General features: G+C 59.6%; 1 protein-coding gene across 1 annotated transcript; it reads right to left on the bottom strand.

Annotated features, from left to right (window-relative positions):
• Positions 1-13,323: 13,323 nt before the first annotated feature.
• On the bottom strand, positions 13,324-17,606 carry NPM3 (nucleophosmin/nucleoplasmin 3). The gene is made up of 6 exons (XM_059821459.1): positions 17,564-17,606; positions 15,583-15,668; positions 14,759-14,878; positions 14,406-14,499; positions 13,858-13,977; positions 13,324-13,737 (listed from the first exon to the last, which is right to left on the bottom strand). Exons 1-5 carry the CDS (start codon positions 17,604-17,606, stop codon positions 13,889-13,891), a joined length of 432 nt encoding a protein of 143 aa, XP_059677442.1. The 3' UTR covers positions 13,324-13,737; positions 13,858-13,888.
• Positions 17,607-19,864: the final 2,258 nt, after the last annotated feature.

The raw sequence follows: 19,864 nt of genomic DNA, 5'->3' as shown, positions 1-19,864 counted from the left end.
CGTCCTCGCCCCGAGGAAAGGAGGGCACAAGCGGCTACAGAGGGGAAAGGGCCCCGCCGGACCGCCCGCCCGCCCGCCCAGCCCCCGGGGCGCACGGCCGGCGGCCCCCCGCCGCGGGGCGCCCCCCACCCCGCTCCGCGGCCCCGCTGCCGCCCCGGGAGGCGGCGAGGCCGGCCCGCAGCCCCGACGGCGGGGGCGGGCGCGGCCGGGGGGCGGCCGCCGCAGGGGGAAGCCCGGCCGGACCGCCGCGCCCGCTGCCCTCCCCAGCCCGGCGGTACCTGCCGAGGCGGAGGGGGCGGCGGACCAGGTGTCGCCGGGCGCGGGGCTGGCACTAGGGGCCGGGATCCGCGGCCAGCCGCCGGCGGGACGCCCTCCCCACCCCGTGCCTCAGTTTCCCCATCTGTAAAACGGGGTTTAAGGGCTGGGAGGGAGGGAGGGAGGGAGGGGGCGTCGGGGCCGCGGTTCCCCCGCTGGGGGCTCCATGCTCCGCGGGCGCGTTGTGGATTGGGACCGGGCGGGCGAGCCCTCCCGGGACGTGCCAGACATTAAAAGGATTACCGGGGGGATGGGGGGGGGGGGGGGCTGGAGTTTCGAGAGGGAGCGAGGCTGAGCAAACACGGCAGCCGGGGTGGGGAGCGGGGAGCGGGGAGCGGGCAGCGGGGACCCCCCCCCCGGAGCATCTCCGCCGGGCGCTTACCTGGTGGGAGCGGGCGGGCGCCCTCAGGGCCGGCGGTGCGGGGCCATGGGGCCGGGCGGCGGCAGCGGGACGGGGCTCAGCCCCGCAGCCCGGGCAGGGCCGCCGAGGGCTGCATTGTTCCGGCGAGCCCCGGCGCTCCCGGCCCCGCCACCTGTTGCGCACCGGGGCGGGGGCTGCGGTGGGGCTGCGGCGGGCGGCCCCCGGGGCCGGTACCTGGCCGGGGCCGGCGCCGCCTGCTCGGCGCTGAGTGACAGCTGCTAATTTGCCGGCCGTGCCCCGCTGCCGGTCCCCGCGCTCCCCGCGCCCTCCTTTATCTTATCAGAGCCCATAATTACAATTGCTATTTTGTTTCCTCGAATCAGCAATCAGCGCTATCTGCCGCTTCTGGAGAGGCAGCTCCTGTCAGCCGGCCTCTGAGTGACAGAGCGGCGGGCTGCACCGCCGCACACGCGCGTGCACAGCCCGCCTGCACACGCACACGGCCCTGCACACGCCTGTACAGCCCGCCTGCACACGCACATGCATGCACGCAGCCCTCACACGCACGCCCATGCAGGCCCTCCGCGCAGACCCTTTCAAGCATGCACAGCTTGCACACGCATACAGCCTTTCCCATGCAGCCCCCTCCTTCCCACTCACACCCCTCACACGCACAGCTCCCCTGCACACATGCAACCCTGTACACACACACTACACGACCCCCAGCACAAAGCCACACAGCCCTTCACGCTCACCCCCACCCTGAAAACACACCCCCCCACTTCGCACACGTAGGCACACGCCAGCTGCAGTCACAGGACGCTTCTCTCTCTCTCGCACACACACTGACATCCAGCTCGTGCATTTTTGCCCTTGCTCAGCAGCCCAGCAACCCCAGACTCACGTGCCTCTGCACCTCTCTCCACTCAGTGTTTCACCCCAAAACCCTGCCTACAGTTACCCCCAGGAATGGATCTCCCAGGGGTGCCAGGGGTCTCACCTGGTCTTGTCCAGCATCATCACTGCCAGGGGGGTGCTGCAGGAGGGCAGGGGAGCCTGGGCACTGCCCCATCCCTGGGCTGGCCCCACGGGGCTCAAGGAGAAAAACAACCACTGCATTGGCATCGTCAGACCTAGCACAGCGCAGGGTGGCCAACTGCCTTGTTCTGGTCAAAATTTCTCCAAAATCAGCCCCTTGTGCATTTTCCTTCCCTTTTTCTTGATGCAAAAGGCTGGACGAATGTTTCTCAGGTGTCTTCCTACATGCAGAAAGAAGTCTTGGGCCAAGCGTGCGTTTAACTGCAAGACTTTAGGTGCACCACAGGAATAGGCAGGATGGGTACTGAAGGTGCTCAGCTGAAGCAAGAGAGGGTTTCCACGGGTAGCACATGCTCACACACTCAGCTCATCGTCCCAGCACATGCTCGGGAAAAAAACCCTCCGTGTTGAGCTGTGCGAATAGCTGATGTGCTACGGCACAGGTGAGGCGGCTCCCCATATCCACCTCTCCAGGTTGCCTAAGGAAAACCAGGCAAAACCAGAGCAGGCAGCACTAGATACTCCCGATGCTCTAAATTCAGACAATCCTCGCTTTTTTATATATTAAACAACTAAAGGGATTTAGGCACTGTCTCTTTCCCAGATGCTGCTCTTGCTCACCAGTGGCCACCCCTGCTTTACCTCCGGCGGGCGCAGGGTCAGGCCACGCGTTATCCTGCACACTGCATGCCGTCCGTGTTCAACAGCACTGTGTCCAGAACAGCCCAGGCTGCCTTAAACCGGGAGATTTATGGTGTCCCGTACGGGGTCAGAGGCAGGCGCGAGCTGACAGCTCCGTGTGCCCCCTGCCCTCAGCAAACAGGCTCAAGTGCCAGTCATGGCTGTAAAATCAAGCCGGTGCGGGATCACCCAGGGGTGGCCACACTTTGCCTGACAGCGGATGACAGACGATGCTCCTGCCAGCCATCCTCGGGCCCACAGCCAAAGCCTCCACAGCCCCCTTCCTACCCCACCTTTGGGCAAGGGAGAGACATGAGCAGGTTGGTGGTGGCAGCCGGGGACAGGCAGCATCACGGCTGCTGGGCTTGTCCCACCTCTGCTGCTGCCTCAGCTCATGGCCGCAATCTACTCCTTGCGGGGAAGTCGGGTGCCTGCACAGAGGCATTTGCCTCCTTCCCTCAGTGCTTCCCAGCCCACCATGGGGTCACCCATATCTGCATCAAGAATGACATCCCCCCCCCCATTTGTTTTTTAAGTAAAAAACAAACCTTTTTGGAAAACCTCTCTCCTGTGCAAGGCAGCACAAGGGAAATCAGCCTGCCTATCAGCTCCTTCACAGGCTATCTGAGCTAAGCCTCCTGGTCCACGGGGTGAGGGTCCCCTCCATCCCCGGGCACTGAGGCTAAATGGCTTGTCTGGCTCTCCTGCAGAGCAGAGAAACCCCAGCCCAGCACTCCTGAGACCAGCTGGGCCTCAGGCCAAACTGCTATGGAGCTGGTGGAAGAAATCCCCTCCCGGCAGAAAGACTTGGGGACCTGCTGTGTCCTCAGTGCTTCAGGCAGCCGTCAGGCTGTGATCCCTGGAGGAGGCTACCAGCATGGTCCCATCAGGTCCCATCCTGGTGCCCCACCACTCCATTGCCCTGATCTGCAGAACTGGCACCATGTTTATGCTGGCAGGCACAGAAGTGCGTTTCCCTCAGAGAATAGCTTATGTATTTTATGTTCTTCAGGGATGTTAAATGCTGCAGATGAAGCATCAAACACCAGAGCTGTGAGCTGCAGCCTTCTCACCCCTTTTCCCATGAAGCTGAGGGTGCCCGGGTGCAGCCACAGGGCTGCAACACCAAGAAGCAGGAGCTGAGAGAGGAACCAGGACACAGAGAAGGCTGACCCAGCCTGACTGGGGTCCAGGCCTCCTCCCAGAACTTCCCCACCTCCGTCTCCCCTTTGCACCCCACATAGATCCTCCTGGCAGCCGGGAGCCGTGGAGGCAGCTCCTGGAGCAGCCTAGACTGCAGTCTGGCAGTGAGCAGACTGGGAGAGGGTTTGAGGAGATGGAGGGGGCAGCAGGCAAGGGACTGAGACCCTGGGAGTGCCCTGCCTGTGCCACTGTACAGCAGAGACTGGAGAGAGTGCAGGTGGTGCTGCGGGGGTCTCTCCCCATTCCCCCTGTGACCCTCAGCACTGCACCCCACCACCTGGGGCCACCGCAGCACCGTCCTTGCTCTCTCCCAGGATGTCTCTTCACGCATCTGCAGGACACAGCCAGGCCCCAGCTCCAGCTTCCAGCCTGCTTCTTATAGGCAATGATCCCTGTCTGGCCCAGTCCAGGTCAGAAGTGGTCCACCGACACCCCTCTCCTCCTGCAGGGCAAGGGACGGCAGAGCAAGCCCCCGCTTCCCACAAGAGGTCAAAGCCAGCAAGGTGTCGCTGTTACCAGCTCCTCCCTGAGCATCAACCTAAAACCTCCCCACTAGCACCACTTATTTCAGAAAGGCAGAGCCAAGAAAAGCAACCCCAACCACAGCTTTAGGGGCAACCAGTCCACACTGGGGCAAGCAGAGACAAGGGCTCCTAGCAAACTGGGAGTTCACATAAGAAGAGGAAGCTGGGAGAACTTGGGGTGAGGGGTAGCCAGCAAAACACCTGCAGGAGGTTTGGCTCGAACATCTCTTTACCAGGGGAAACTATCAGGCAGAGAAGCAACCAGGACATTGCTGCCACTCGCAGAGAAGGGCCAACAGGCACGGTTCCCTGCTCCTGCTGGGCCAGAGACATAGACAGGACCACAGTGGTAATCCTGACTGACGGAGGAGAGCAGCACCTGCAACAGCGCACTGCAACACTGAGCCAGCCGGAGGGCAAAGAGATCTCTCTGCAGGCACAGAGGGCTTGGAGAGTCTGCAGAGCAGTTGCCTTTGAAAGGGGACAAACAGTGTAGGCAGTGGGGCAGCCGACATAGGGCTCAGGGTTAGCCAAAGGCTGGGGCATACAAAGACGAGGACATCGGAGCACAGGCACCACTGCACCTGAGCGTCTCCCTCCCCTCCAACACCATGTGATGGAGAGCCAAAACTCATGAAAACCAGGATCCTGTAACATTTTACAGCTGTGCCTGGAGGATGCTTGGCCATAAACCAGCTTTTGCCACCCCAGAATAAACAGGTGGAGGCTTCCCAGCAGAGCCAGAGTGATGCTAGCCCGCTCCACTCTCACCCTTCCCAGCCCCAGCCCCGCAGCCCAGCACCCCCAGCCCTGCCCACTGATCCTTCACAAAGGGACTGCAGCATTAATGGGGCGTTTCGGAGGCAACAGCAGCTCCTCCATGGCTGAGCAGCACCGAGCAGCCTGGGGCGATCCCACCGCTTGCTATTAACCTGCCCCCCCCCCCCCCAAAAGGGAAGGAACTTGGCCGAACCCCACCGGGATGTGTTACATGGGAATGACCTTGTCTTCACTACCCACAGCGCCAAGGCAGCCTCGGGGCAAACAAGGAGCAGGGAGGGGAGACACAGCCCGCTCACAATTAATTCTCCTCTCTATTCAATTACTAGCAGCAGGGTTGAGGCATGTTTCGTGGGCGGTGGGAATGCCAGGCCAGGAGACTAGCTCTGCGTCTGGTCACAGCCCCCTGGAGCCGTGCCCACCCCTGTGCAGGACCAACCTGGGTGACGTGGCCCCATTAGGTCCCTCTTCGGCAGTCTGCTCACGGCTTCATTTCAGGGAACTGGGCTCACTCCTCTGCCCTTTGGAGGTGGTTTCATCACCTCCTGTCCCTCCTGCCCAGGAGCTGTCTGGAAACGTGGCCTTTGCTTCCATAATTTCAGGCTGTGCTCCTGGAAGTGCTGGTGTCAATACTGGCTCCATCATCCTCTGGTGGCCATGTGCTGACTCCCAGGCAGCGATGCTCCTGCCGATCATAGAATCATAGAGTCATAGAATTGTTTAGGTTGGAGAAGACCTTTAACGTCATCAAGTCCAACCATTAACCTAGCACTGCTAAGTCCACCACTAAGCCATGTTCCTTAGCACCTCATCCACACGTCTTTTAAATACCTCCAGGGATGGTGACTTAACCACCTCCTTGGGCAGCCTGTTCCAATGTCTGAAAACCCTTTCAGTGAAGAAGTTTTTCCTAATATCCAATCTAAACCTCCCCTAGATCAGAGGAATCAAAGCTGGGCTCTGCTTTCCATCCAGGGTGGGTGATTTGGAGAAGAGCTCACCACCCACATCAGTGTGGCAGGGGCAGGCTTGGGTGGCTCAGCATGTGGCAGCTTCACTCCTGGTCCCTGGGCAGAGCAGGAGTTCATCCAGCGCAGTCCATGGATGCACAGAGGGATTTTTCCGCTGGTGTTAAGCATCCCTCTCATGGCTGTGTTTGCCTCTGCCAACACCAGCACTGCATTCATCTCTGGTATCCACACCCAGTGCATGGGCGGGGGGTGGTGGTCAGAGGTGAGCCAGGCACGTGGGTAAAGATATGGCAGTGCTGAGCAAGGCCAGGAGCCTTGTGGAGGGCAGTGGTGGGGAGGTGCAACCTCAGATCACATCCACCTGCAAGGAGAGAGAACTGGGGTGGCTCTGTGTCCACCCAACTTGGGAAGGGGTCCATACAGAGACCCACAGCTGGGCTTGAGCTAGGTAACCCAGAAACAAAGACCAAAGGCTCCTAGTGAGGGCAGTTCATGTGGGAGCAGTTGAGGGAGAAGGTGGCATTCCCAGCCCGGAGTGATTTAAACCCAAGGTTGGGTATTCTTGTGTGAATCTGCTCTGCCTCTAACAGGGGTCAGTGAATGAGCAGCCTGACCAGGAATGGCCATGACACATGTGCATGGGGAAGGGATGACACACATAGACATGTGGATGAGTATGTGCATGCTCATGGCATTTAAGCAGCTCCACTTCATTCCTGACCCCATTGCACAGACCAAACAGCACCTCCAGGACCTAGTCCCAAGGTGTTCCCAGCTGGCACAATTTCCTCAGTGTCATAGCCCCAGCCCAAGCAGCAGCATCTTTCTCGGGGTCTCCAGCCACACACCATCAGGCAGGGCTGGGAAGGGGGGTCAAAGCCAGGCTGGGTGGGAGAGGGCTCCACTGGCCACCCAGGAAGATGGAAGCCATCACTCAATGCCGGGGGTCACTGTCCTCTCCGTGGCATGGACTCAGAGGCTCCTTCAGGGCCACAAGGAGCTGAGAGAAAAGCAAAATACTGGCCCTTTTCTGCCCAGCTTCAGCCTTCGCTCCCAGCTAGCCAGGCCGGGCAATTCGGCTTTGGTTTGGGTTCTCTTAGCAAGAGGACGCCTGTGCCCAGCCGTGGGGGGGGTTAAGCCTAAAACCAACAGCAGTGGCTGGGAAGGGGGTGGGGGGGCTGTCCGTCGGCTGTAACTCTACCTTCATTTGTTTGCTTACAGCATCCACCCAAAATGCCCGTGTGTGTCTCTGGGCCCCTGTGTCAGTGGCAGCTGAACTGCTGACCCCAGGAGTTTGCAAAACACCAGGGTTATGGCCCCTTTGACATCCCAGCCCAGCAGAGCCACAGCTCGTCTTGACCTCGGCCCTGGGGAGCTAGCCCCAGGGGCACCCCACACGGCCTGGCAAGACTCAGGGGGGGGTGGAGGGAGGCGGTGGGGCCAGCGAGAGCAAACCCCAAAGAAGTGGTGAGGTGGGCACACTCCCCATGGCACCTGCTGCTCCCTCAGGTTGGCCACAGCCCCTCAGCTTGCTGGTCAGCCCTACAGACCTGCCCCAAACCCCCCTGCTAGCCTTTATCCAAGCCCAGCCCTCCAGCTCACATCAGCCCTACAGCCCCCACCCCACACTGGTACTGCGACTGGTACAGGAACCATGCCGCTCTCCAGCTCTCTTGCCCAGAGCCATGTTTGGTCTCTGTGCCACTCTGAACACCTCATGTTTTGGGAAGGCGGGGAGCATGTGGTCCCAGGCAAAACCACAGCCAGAGCCTGGAGACAGTGCATAACTGGTTTCTCCCAGGCACTGGCTGTGGTAGGGGACTTCACACCATCCTGGAACATGGCCATGGCATGCACGAGATGCCTGAGCTCCCATCACGGTGCAGACACCATCTCCAGGGTGTGCAGGGATGGGTCAGGGCTGCAGGGAGCCAGCCTAGGCACAGGAGCAAGCACCTAGGGAATTCAGATGGGGTCTGAGATCTCTCCAATGACTCTGCACCCACTTTTTCCCCAGGAGCCAAAATCTCATCCCCTGAGGGCCCAGCCCCACCACTAAACCATGCTGCCCTCCCCCATGAGCTGAGCACCAGGAAGTCTAGCAGGGCAGACTCACCACAGACGAGATCCCTGGTCCCCTGTGCTCTCTTCAACCTCTGCTTTGCCCATCAGCAACAACCCTCTTATCCAGCCCCAAAAACCTCGTGTGCTGCAGCTTGGGGGTCTCCACCCCCCTGAGAGCCTGTCGGGGAGCAGGGGCTGGAGGCGTGGAGGGGGTATGGGGCGTCCCACAACCCCTGTGCAGAGCCATCACCAGCAAGGACACCACAGAGGCCAAATCCTGCCCATCCAGTCTAGGGCTCTGCCACCGCTGGGGCTGGAAACAAGGGACCACAAGGTCCCTGCACTCCCTGCATGTAGGTGCCTCCCTGGGAGGATCCCTCCGGCAGATCCTAAATCCCTCTGGGGCACAGCCCAGCCGCTCTGGGCAGACCCCATCCTCCCAGCTGCCACCAGCCCTGGCAGGGACACACGGCCAGCGGTGACGGTCCTGCCAGTGTCAGGGACAGCCCAGCCCACAGCGATTAGATTCGCGCCTCGGAGGGGTCGAAGGCCAGGACACCTGCGACCTCCGGGTATCTCGGCCACGGCTGCCGAGAGCAGAGCTGCTAACGCCGCCTCGGCGCAAGGCAGGCTGTGCTGGGGACGGTGCGGGACGGCTGCAACGGAGCCTCGCCCAGGCCGTCTTGCATGAGACTCTCTACCACAGCCCAACCATGTTCACTTTTAGCACCTGCTTTATGTGTTTGTGAGTTTAAACCCAACTTGTGGCACAACCCCTGCTCCAGCATCACTCCGTGCTCCCCCAGTACATTCTGCTGTGCCCCCACTGCAGATCATAAAGCCACGGCTGTTGCAGCAGCACCTTTGTGAAAACCCCCTCTTGTATTCTGGGCAACGCTGTGGAGCTGGGGACATGCATCCCCACTGCAAGCAGACATGCTGAGCAGCTATCGCAGCCTGCAAACGCCCGGAGCAGAGCCCGGCCATAAGCAACCTCCTGTGCCGGGATGTGCAGCTGGGATCAGCCAGAAGCAGCCATGCTAAATCAGCTGCCAGCACCCGTTGTGGAGCCAGGAGCTGGAGGAGCCTCTTCTCCTCCCACAGAGCGGTTGGCGGGGTGAACACCCACACGTCCAGGCTCCCAGCCAGCTCAAGGCACACTGGGGAGGACCCAGCACATGACCGAGCACCAGCAAGCAGGAGATGACCCCAGACCTGAGTTTTGGCCTCTCCAGCAGACAGGGCTATTCCCACAGAGTGCACCAGCAGCATTTCCCTCTGCAAGGTGTGTTGATGGGAAGAGAATGGGAATTACCAGCAGCCTGGTCCTTCCAGATCCTGCTGCTTCCTCTCTTGATTGCAACGTGTCCCCAGCTCAGCTCTGCCAGGGTCAGCCCTGCACTTTAGGGTGCCAGCGGCTCCCTGGGGCATTAGCAGAGGTACCTGTGCACATTGCCCGGCAGGAGAGAACAGGGATAGCACAGCTAACACTGCAGAGAATGGGACACTCACTCATCACACCCACCACCAGGATGGTCCTGGCTGGGAATGGGTCTGCTGGCCCTTTTCCTGGCTCTCTGCCTGACCTCGCAGAGCCACTGCACCCTGGAATAACAGGGGATGCTGCATCGCCAGGGGTGTCCCACTGGCTTCCTCTATAGCCCAAGCAGCCAAGCCTCAGAGAAAAGCAGTATTAGCCCAGTTCACTGTGGGAACCAGCAACAGAGAGCTCGTGGAGCAGGGGACCAGCCCCACCTACAGCACAGTTACAGCTGCGCCTCTCAGCTGCCCTGGGGCTGAGTTCTCAGCCATGGAGAGTTGAGACCCAGCAAGAAAACTGTTGGGGCAGGACCATCTGAGGCATCACAAGGAAAACCACTGCCTGACCATGCTCAGCAGAGCTGCTCCCCATCCCTCTCCTCCATCCCTGAAAAAGCAACTCAAACCTGACCTCTGAAACCAGAGCATCCTCTGGGAGCCACTGGTCCTGCCCAGCCACCTGGCTGGAGGCAGGCAGCCAAGCCCCAGCCCAGCGGGGCTGCACCTGGGCCAGACCCTGCAGGGAGCAGCCCGAGCCCCTCACTGAGCACAGCAGGCCAGGTCGGGAGGGCCATGGAGAGCATGGCAGTATGGGTGCATGGCCATGGTGCTCTTGCATGTAGGCCTCCACATTAAGCCATGCTATGGCCACATTTCTCTGCTGCGTGGCTCAGCCAGTGTCAGGGTTCCCCGGTGCTGCTGGGATAGAGAGGGATCCACCCCCAGCAATGTCAGCATACAGAGCCCCAAAACACAGCAAAGAGGAGGGATGGTCAGAGCCAACAGCGTCCATGAGCAACCTCAGAGCCATCACCTGTGTTGGGGCATCACTTGGCTCCCTGGGTCCCGGCACCTCCACCACCCCATGGGAGAGCAATGGGCTCCACACCCTTACGTGCATCTCCAGCATGGGGAGCTCACATATGTACATAGGCACACAACAACTTCATTTTTCCCCCCACCCCATGCAAAACAAGGCAGGCCTCACACGAGGAGCCCCATGCTTCACTCCCCGTGCACAGAGAGCCTCCTGCCCCCTGCCAACCCAGAGCACCCCCCAGCCCGGCTGTGCCCGAGCTCACCTGCTCTTAGACAGCCCTGTTTGTTTGCCCAAGGTATTTGCAGCCGGGGGCACCTGCTTTGATACCATCAGCTCTGCGAAAGAAGCTGCTCACCTAGCGTGACCCCTGTAATCCCATCCTTCCCCATTAAGTGCTGTGTGTGAACGCATCCCCCCTTCCAGCCTCCTGCCATCTCAGCATTTATCTCCCTCTCCCCAAGCTGAGTACATCAAGGCTGTGACATTGCTGGGCGGGGGGGAGCAAACCGCCCCAAGTCACTTAGAAAGGGGCCTGTCAGTGCCAACACGCCCCAGCCCCTCCATTGCCCCCTCTGGGATTGGGATGTTCCCTCTCCCCTGGCATTGCCCTACAGCAGCACTGGGGACCAGGCAGCACTCGTGGCAAGGCTTTGGGATGGGCTGGTCCTGCAGTGGGGTGGACAAGCTTGGTCTTCCTCAAGCCCCCAGCCACCAGCACCATGTCCCCCATGGTGCCTCCTTTGCCCTTTGCCAGGGCTGTCCCTCCTGCCACAGCCCCTTATCCCAGGACACCCCTAAGGAAACCAGCACCATGAAACTGTCTCCTTCTACCCTTTAAGAGGCCAAATGCTCCTTCTCATCAGCCAGCACTGCCTCTCCCACCCCGTGAAGCAGCCATACCACCCTGCCAGGGCTGAGTTGTGCCCACTCCCTCCCCTCATCACCACCCCCCAGGCCCCGAGCCAGCCGCCTCCCCCAGCCCACCCTCCCAGGAGCACCTTGTTAAAAATGATCTACTGGCTCATATCTCCCCCGAGCCGAGTTGTTCCTCCGTGGAGAGCAAGTGGGACCAAGGCCCAGCAGATAAATTAGCCCTGACCCCTTCCACCTGCACACAGCCGGGGAGATCTACGAGGCCCTGTGCGTGACAGCCCTGGCAGGGGCTGGGCACCATCCCGGCACCGGCACAGCCACAGCTCCATTCACCGCCCTGAACTCCCCTCCCGCACCATCGGCACAGGGCACCGGGACGCGGTGCCCCGCCAGCACCTCTCAAACACGCATCCAGCCCTCGGGAAGGACGCTCCTGCATCTCTTCACTCAGCAAGGCTGACGAATCGCCCCCCTTCCCACAAACCTCCCCAGGGCAATGAAATTTGCAGGGGGATCTCACAGCGCTTGTGGGCACGGACACAGACCTATTGCCCGGGGATGGCGGGAGGAACCGTACTTCCCCGGGGACACGACCTCTCCCAGCCGGCACCCACCCTCCCCGCGGGGCCAGAGCCCAGCCCGCCGCTCCACGCAGGGACACGGAGCAGGAGCCGGTTGCCCAGCCCCGGGGAGCGCGGCCATGCCGCGGTGCAAGCCCCAGCGGGCCGGGCCGGGCCGGGCCGGGCAAGGGGAGAGGCCAGGGGCCGTCTGGCCCCCGGACGCCCCGACGGGCCGGGCGGGAGCGGGGCCGCCGCGCTGCCCGCCTGCCACCTAGCGGCCCCGCCGGCCCCCGCCGCCTCCCGCGCCCCGGGTCCCCCGGTAGGTACCGGGGTAACGCCGCTGCCTCTCCCAGGCCCCCGCCATCCTCCCCCCGTGCTGCTGCGGGGTGCCACGCACCAGCCAAGGGGTGCATCGCCCCCCGGCCCGCTCTGCTCCGTCCTCCGGTGCCTCCCCCGGGACGTAGCCCCATGCCCTGGGGTTGGGATGACAGCAGTCCTTTCCCCTTCGCTGTAAGGGGCATCAAAGCCTCCCTCCGTGCTGATCAAGGGCTGTTCGGGGTCAGAAGGAAACAGCGGGGACATGGAATGCAGAGGGGAGCAGCACAGGGCCCAGAGGAAAGAGCCCCACTAACAATCTAGGATGGAGCCTGACCTGAGGATTGGCCCTGGAGGATTTCCTACCAGAGTCCACGCAACTGCGAAACTCGCTGTCCCAGGGCACCAACAGGGCTGGCAGGGCAGGACAGTACATGGTGCTTCTCAGGGACAACAGCCAGTGTCACAAACAAGGAGGGCTGGGACAGGCATCACCCCATGGGCCAGAGATGCAAGATCGGATGCAGGGAAATGGCCAGAGAAATATTTTAGGGTAGGATCAGCTCCCAGAGGTGAGAAGTGCCACCTGACTGAAGCACAGAAAGGATCAAATCCTTTCCAGGTACCCAGGTACAGGGGGACACGACTCCCCAGAAACGGTCAGAGTTCAAACCTGCCCCACAGCCCGCAGGCACCGGTTTCACCCCTCCACAGGGCGCTGCTGGGCGGAGAGCAGGACACAAGTGAGGACTCACCACCTTGCCATGACAGCACCTAGCACCATGGCCGATGTGGCGCAAACCAGGGGGGGTGTTGCTAACAGCTGAATTACCTTTGGGAGCACATGTGGAGCTGGGTCCCTGCCCCATACAGCCGCCTGCACCTCTGCCCCTTCCCTCGGTAGCCTGGATGCAGCAATGAGGTGGTTCACAGGGCGCAAGCATGCAGAGCCCACAAGGGAGAGAGAGGAGCCCCCAGGTCACTCCTGGGAGCTCCGCAGCATTGCCAAGAGAAGCAAGTGTCAGGAACTGGACACAGGGGAGCATCTCCCACTGCAGTGCACGTGGGAGGAACCTGCCAGACAGCAGTGACCCCCTCCAGACTTGATGCCCGAGACCTTTATTCAGAATGTAAAAACAGTTCCTTACAAAGCAGATTGACCCAGAATGTCCCCCAAAACACAAATAGGCTATGAGCTCCCATCCCACCATAACTGCAGTTGAGGACACAGCCTGGGCCCCAGTTTCACACTTCTAAGTGTATAAAAAACATCAAATTGTGAGTAAAGAAAAGCAAACACACTAGAATCAGTGAAACTGCCTGTCCCACCACTGGCTTTACGTCCATCTGCTGGGGAAGGGGCCACGACTGGGTGTTTCAGAGCTAGGCAGAGGAGGTGCGTAAAGCAGAGGTCCAGGACAGCAAAAAGGCACAGGGCAAGGATCACCTCCTCCATCCCTGACTCCCAGCACAGGGATGGGGGATAGAGAATATACCAGCAGCATCCGTCCAGTTTTGGGATCAACCTCCCAGGGCTGTGCGAAAGGAGACACCCCAGTGCTGGGAGCAGCCCCTGCTCCCCAAAAAGTTACAACAAAAAAAATAAAAATAAAAACAAAGCAGCAAACGTTGAGGTCCTGGCAAGAGATATCCGAGGTAAAAGCCATCCAGGGAGAGAAGTCCCAGCGAGTACCTGGAAAAAGAACCACACTGAGACCAGCAGCCTCTTGCAGCAGGGCAGCTTCCACCCACGTTTGCTAAACCGGCGTCACAGCCACCCAGACACTTCCTCTGAGGCTGCCTGGACCCTCACCTTGCCTGGAGATAAGTTACTGCTTCCTCCTCTACTTCTTGGCTGGCATGATAGGAGCAAGCTCTTCCTCCTCCTCAGACAAGTCATCATCCTCCTCGAAGGAAGCATCTTCCCTGTGCACTGCGACACACAAGTAACTCTGTTACTCACCAACGTACCTCTTTGCAAATACAACTGACCCCCAAGAGGACCCAAGAGCAGAGCAGCCTGAGGAGCACTGAAGCAGTTTTAACAGCAGCTTGTGGGCAATAAGCTGTATCCCAGCTGGAGGGAGGTCTTGGAGGGGAATGGTGACAGCCAGCCAGCCATGGGAAAAGGGTAGAGTGTGGGTCATGCAGACCCCTTTTCCCATGCAAGGCTTTTTAACGCAGGGAAGGAATCCCTGCACGGAGATGGCCCTGGGGAACCAGCACAAAGGAGGCACCGAGCACACGTGCTGTTCAGCACCATGCGCATCTCCCAGGGGCTCCCTGGCTGCCGTTCGCACTGGAGGGAGCCCCTCCATACCCCTCGCTCCAACCAAGCCTTTCCCATCCACAAGTCCTTACTGATGCGGTGCCAGCCAGCGAGGTGTACCGGGCCAGAGCCCGACGCCAGGCGGAAGGTCACTGGAGGCTGCAGCTTGAAGTTGTCCAGACTCAGCTGCAAAGAGACAGCGATGGAGCTGAGTTAGGGGCAGAGGCAAAAAGCAGAATGTCCTGCAGTCCGCAGCACGGCGCCTGGCCCAGTTAAACATGTCCTTCTGGGGGCATCTGCAGCCAGGCCAAGGCTACCCAGGGCATTTCCCTGCAAGCTGCAAACCAGCTCATGGTCAGGATCCTAGGGGAAAGGTCCGCAAACATCCAGAGATGTCCAGTTCCCTGCAGCCATCCCCACCTGAGTCTTCAAAACAACCTCTTACCAAGGGCTGGCATGACAACTTCAGATTCGCCACAGGCACAGCGATCTCTTGGTTCTCGTGGTTTCGCCCAACGACCTCCACCACGTTGCACTCGTCCTTGGCACCGTCCGTGAGGCAGACCTGGGTGGGAGCGGATATCGTGAACTACTGCTCTCCCAGGGGACACAGCAGGGACAGCCAGGGCTCTCCATGGGGCAAGCAACCCACAACAATGCTACCAGCCCAACTGCCATGCAAGGTGTGGGGACGCTGCTCCACAAAACAGGGAGAGCTCAGAAGCACACCCCTGCAGCAATTGCCCCCTGACCGCCTCCGGAGGGGCTCTGTGCCTTTCCCATCTGGGACAGCTCTTCCTGCAGCCACTTCAAGACATGGCGCCTGAGCTACATTTTCTGCTGATCTGATCCATGCTGGCAGGTCCTGTGCTCCCAGGACAGAAAGCATCCCCCAGGGAGAGCCAGGAACGAAGCCCTGCACCTACCTGGTCTTAGAGAGCAACAAGCCAGAGACCCAGCTGGTGAGGGCCCATGTTCTAATGGGAGGCTCCAGCAAGGTCAAATACAAGGAAAAAATACTTTCTTTCACCCCACGTCTGGAGTATTCCTCTGCTGAGCAGCCTCCTGACACCACTGGCTTTGCTCAAGCACCTCCATAAACATGACAGTCCTGTGCCCTGTCCTGAGAGTAGCCAGTGCTGAGACCTCAGCCAAGGGAGTCCCCTGTTCCAGCTGGGTCAGGGAAGGGGGAATGAGCCTGGGAAGGGGGGGTGTGGCTGTGGGCCACCATGGGAGAGGACAAGCACAGTTAATTCTCATTTCTCTTACCACAGACAGGGCCAAAATGTGGTCGGAGTCATCGGAGTCATCCACCTGAAACGTGTAGGATTTGGTACTGGCAGTCAGCTCACAGCCTGGAAAAAAGAGATCAGAAAAGCTGCAGCAGCCATTACGCAGCCCCAAGCGCCACGGGCAAAGGGTTCCCAGAGCAAGCCCCGGCTGGGCACACACATGGCATCCCTCAAACACCTTATTTTCTCATGCTAAGGGCAGGCTCAGGCCAGGGCATGCTGGGCTCTAGGATAAGGTGTCCCCAAGAACGATGCACCTGGCTCAGCACTATACAGGGACAAAAACTGGTGTCCCCAAACCAGGCTGCCATGAAGCAGTGCCCAGGGGCACCCAAGGGCCCTAAGCACAGGCAGGGCAAGGCTCATCCCATCCAGAGAGCCACACAGCCAGGGTGCACTGCTTTAGACAATAGGAGAGGGAGCAGACAGAAAGGCAGCTCTGCTCTCCCCAGCATCAGCAAAATGTTTGCTCTGGCAAGAGTCTGGAGGCAAAGACACAGAGTGTGAGACCTGAGTGATGAGGAACAACCCAAGGGGAGGATGCTGGGCCAGGCTGCAGAGAGCTGGAGTCCCTCAAGACAGGTGTGGAGACAGATTTTATCACATACTTGTCCAAACAGCTACAAAAACAAGGGACATGCAGAATTATATTCTTGGCTCTTAGGATCAGGATTCAGCTGACCGTGAGGAAGAAGGAAAGGCAGAGCGCCCTGGGTGTGTTTGGTTATTGCAGGATGATTCACCAATGTGAAGCAGATTGGAAAAACACAAATCTGAGCCCTGCATACCAGACCTGACATTCGCAACGGAGAGAGAGAAATTAGCCTCAGTAAAGACAGCCCAGGGCAGGACCTCTTCCTAACCATACTTATGTATTCAGCTCACTGGGGCAAGGACCGAAATCCAGGTGCATAAAAGGCCTGGGGGCTGCTGCTCCGCTTCCCTTTTCAATACCAGTGCTTGCTGAGCTGCGCTGCGCCTGCTTGAGGTGCTTTGGGCCGGGAGCAGCCCCGGACACGCGTGCACACGCCTGCTTGCACACACGTTTACGAGCAGCGCAGGGCCACGTGTTGCGAGGGTTTAACAGCCCCAGCCGAAACCCCTCCCAGCGAGGAGGGACACGGCTCCGCCGCCCCGCGAAAGGCACCCACGAAACGCTGACGTGGGAGCGCGGGGGATTAACCGGAGGAGCAGGAGAGGCCGTCGAGAGCCGGGGGTGCCGCCTGTGCTGGCGCAGGAGCGGGGCTGCCACCCCCCCCACCCCATTACTCCCAGCCCCTCCCAGTCCCCTGCACCTACAAGAACCCCAATCCCCACGCGGCTCCCCCCAAATCGCCCCAGGACCCCCACCACGTGCCCGCTCCCTCCCCAAGCCCGGCCATACACGTGTCCCTCTCCCCAGACTCCAGGGCCTCGCTGGTCGCCCTCTCCCCGTGCCCCGGCTACACACGTGTCTCTCCCCAGTGTCCTGCTCCTCCCCCCCCCCCCCCCCCCCGGGCTCAGTAATGCCCTCCACGTGTCTCTCCAGCCCCACGTGTCTCTCTTGCCCATACTCCCCCCCTACTGCCCCCAGGTCTCTCTTTTGCCCCCCACGTGTTTCCCCCCCCCCCGTCTATTCCCCACCCACGTGTCTTTCCTGCCCCACGCCGTCCCCGTTACTCCTCAAAGTCTTCCTGTTCCCCCTGTCTTTTTCCTGCGCACCATTTATTGCCCCCACGTGTTTCTCCTGCCCCCCCCCCCCCCCGCCCTCCACCACCCTCTTACCCCCCCGTGTCTCTCCTTACTCCCCCCTCTTACACCCCCCCGTCTCTCCTGCCGCCGGTCTCTTACCCGTCCCACGTGTCTCCCCCCCCCCCCCCCGACCTATTACTCCCCACGTCCTTCTCCCCCCCACCCCAGTCGCCCCCTCCCCGTGTGCTCACTCCCCTCGCCCGCCCGCGGCCCCCGGTGCCGCTCACCGAAGAGGACGCTGCCGGGGCAGCCGGGCCCGTGCGGCTCCATGAGGCAGCAGCGCGGCGCTGGGAGCGGAGCGGAGTGGGGCGGGCCGAGCCGAGCCGAGCCGCCCCGCCCCGCCCCGCCCCACGCCCGTCCCCGGCTCCTGTCCGGGGGTGGCCAAACCAAAGGGCCCTGCAGCATCGTCCCGCACCCTGCGTGGGGGGAGCCCAAGGTGGAGGGGTCCCTTCTGGAAGGGCTCGCTCGATGTAGCAGCTGTTGGGGAGGGGGAGTACCTGGTGAAATGGCGTAGTGGTAGTATTTTATTTCCTTGCAATAAAAGCGGAGGGGTTATTATGCCAGCGGGATCCTAATGACTTTTCCTGGCAACTGACCTCTTCCGTCCGAAGGTTCTTCTGGGGGGTAGGCAGGAGGGGGAACAGTGGAAGGAGTCTTACATTGTGAGGATGGTGAACAGCCCAAAAGCCACCCAGGAGATGAAAGACACCACCACATCCTTTAACTGGGAGGTCTCCTGCCCATCCTGGGCATTCAGCCAAAGCCAGATGGGCAGGACAACACATTTATGACCACAGTGCCAGCTGTGGAAACGCCACACCGGAAAAAAAAATCCACAAAACAGTTGTCCACCTATTGCCCTTCTCACAGGCACCATCCAAGCTCCAGGGCACCAGCTTTCCCAGACACCGGGGAGAAGATACAGGGCACCGATAGAGCCAGGAGAGGCAGAAGACCAAGGGCATAGAGGGGTATCAGAGGGGTAGGAAGGTAACAGGGATGGAGGCAGGGGCACAACAGGAGGGACCTGCTCATCTATCCCTTTAAGTGTGGGCGAAAGCAGCATGATCTGACACTGGGGACGGCAGTGCAGGAGCCTTTGAACGCAGAAGGCAAGATCCTGCTTCAAAAATCTATCGCAGGGAGCTGGACTGGCCTTTCAAAGCAGAAAGGGAAGCAGCCTGGTCTGTGCTGCATGGTTGAAGGAGGGGGGAGCAGCTGAATTAAAGCAAACCCCTCTAGCGATGAGCTCACACCGCATTCTCAGTTGGAAGCTGGCTCTGCTCCCACCGCAGCGGAGACCTCCACTAGCTGGCCATTTGCTCTGCTCCAGCTGGAGTCAGTTCAAGAAAAACACGACTGAAGAGGTTTGAAAAGCCAATCCTGGTCCCGGAAAAAGGCAAGCGCTCGCTCAGCGATGGTTATACAAGCGCACCCATTTGCTTCTGCAGTAGCTGCTCTCCACAGCTGGCTGGCTGGCGGCAGCACAGTACCTACGTGACCCATCTGCAGCCACCACCCTGGAGCGAGGGAGGCAGAAGAGCCCATTTCTGCTTCATGCTCCCTTAAAGGAAAAGTTCCCGGCACAACATCAGAGTCCAAACCTGTCTCACAGGCCAAGATGTGTTTGACATGGACAAGTCGTATTGCCATTTCTGCTGTAACTTCGTGAAACAGGCTTCAAGAACATAAAGACGACTATACAGAACACATGATTCTGTGAAGAAAAACTACCATTTTACCATAGCACATGTTTACTGGGTTAGGAGAAAAGTTTTTAACTGCTCATTTCCCTGCTTAGTTTGCGTGTTATCATGTTCTCCACAATGCAAACCTTTTGAACTGCATAACCAGTGCACTTCCAAAGCAGGCAGATGAACCCTTGTGAACTGACCTTAGGAAAAAGCTGCTTTTAATACCCCGACCCATCCCTTTTGCTTGGCTGTCATTCTAAGCAGGAAGCTACTTGCTTTAGCTATCTCAGGTGTTTAGCTTCACAAGTTAAATTTTGTGGATGTACAACTAAGGCCAGACTGTGGAGCTACGACATTTCCCCTTACACACTGTGTGACCCTCAAGTTACTTCTGCTGGCAGGCTCTTCTGGGTTTCAGCAACCTCTAAACCCAGCAGCTGGTGAGGAAAACAAAAAAGTAAGAAAGGGTGAACGAGTACTGCTGTGACACAGCTCACACTGGCTTTGCCAGACACTGGAGATCACCCTTGAAAGAACTGTTTTCTACAAAACAGGTGAAGTTCAACTTTACCAGGGCCAACAAGAAAGGTCACTGCCACCCCAAAAATCTTTGGGGCAAGTACTTCTGAAGGGTCGCTGAATACCTGCCTATGAAAAACATCAGCACAGGTAAGCGTCTACCACGCAACACGCTGCCACCACCAAAACCAGAGACAAATTTCTCTGCCAGCTGATCCCGAGGACATCCAACACATACGGCATGACGTAACATACACTGCTGAACCACTTCTGGTTCTGGCACCTCATACACAAAATACACGTTTTTTATTTACA

This window comes from Gavia stellata, chromosome 9 (genome assembly GCF_030936135.1).
Source record: "Gavia stellata isolate bGavSte3 chromosome 9, bGavSte3.hap2, whole genome shotgun sequence".
NCBI lineage: Eukaryota > Metazoa > Chordata > Aves > Gaviiformes > Gaviidae > Gavia > Gavia stellata.
The sequence above is the reverse complement of the archived record's forward strand: the minus strand, read 5'-3'. Positions and strand labels throughout refer to the sequence as shown.

Coding starts and splice junctions, on each gene's coding strand:
- NPM3 (XM_059821459.1), bottom strand. CDS start 17,606: ATGGAGCCGCACGGGCCCGGCTGCCCCGGCAGCGTCCTCTTCG. Junction 14,879..15,582: donor ACATTTTGGCCCTGTCTGTG/GTAAGAGAAATG, acceptor GCTCCCACCCAG/GTCTGCCTCACGGACGGTGC. Junction 14,500..14,758: donor AGTTGTCATGCCAGCCCTTG/GTAAGAGGTTGT, acceptor GTCTCTTTGCAG/CTGAGTCTGGACAACTTCAA.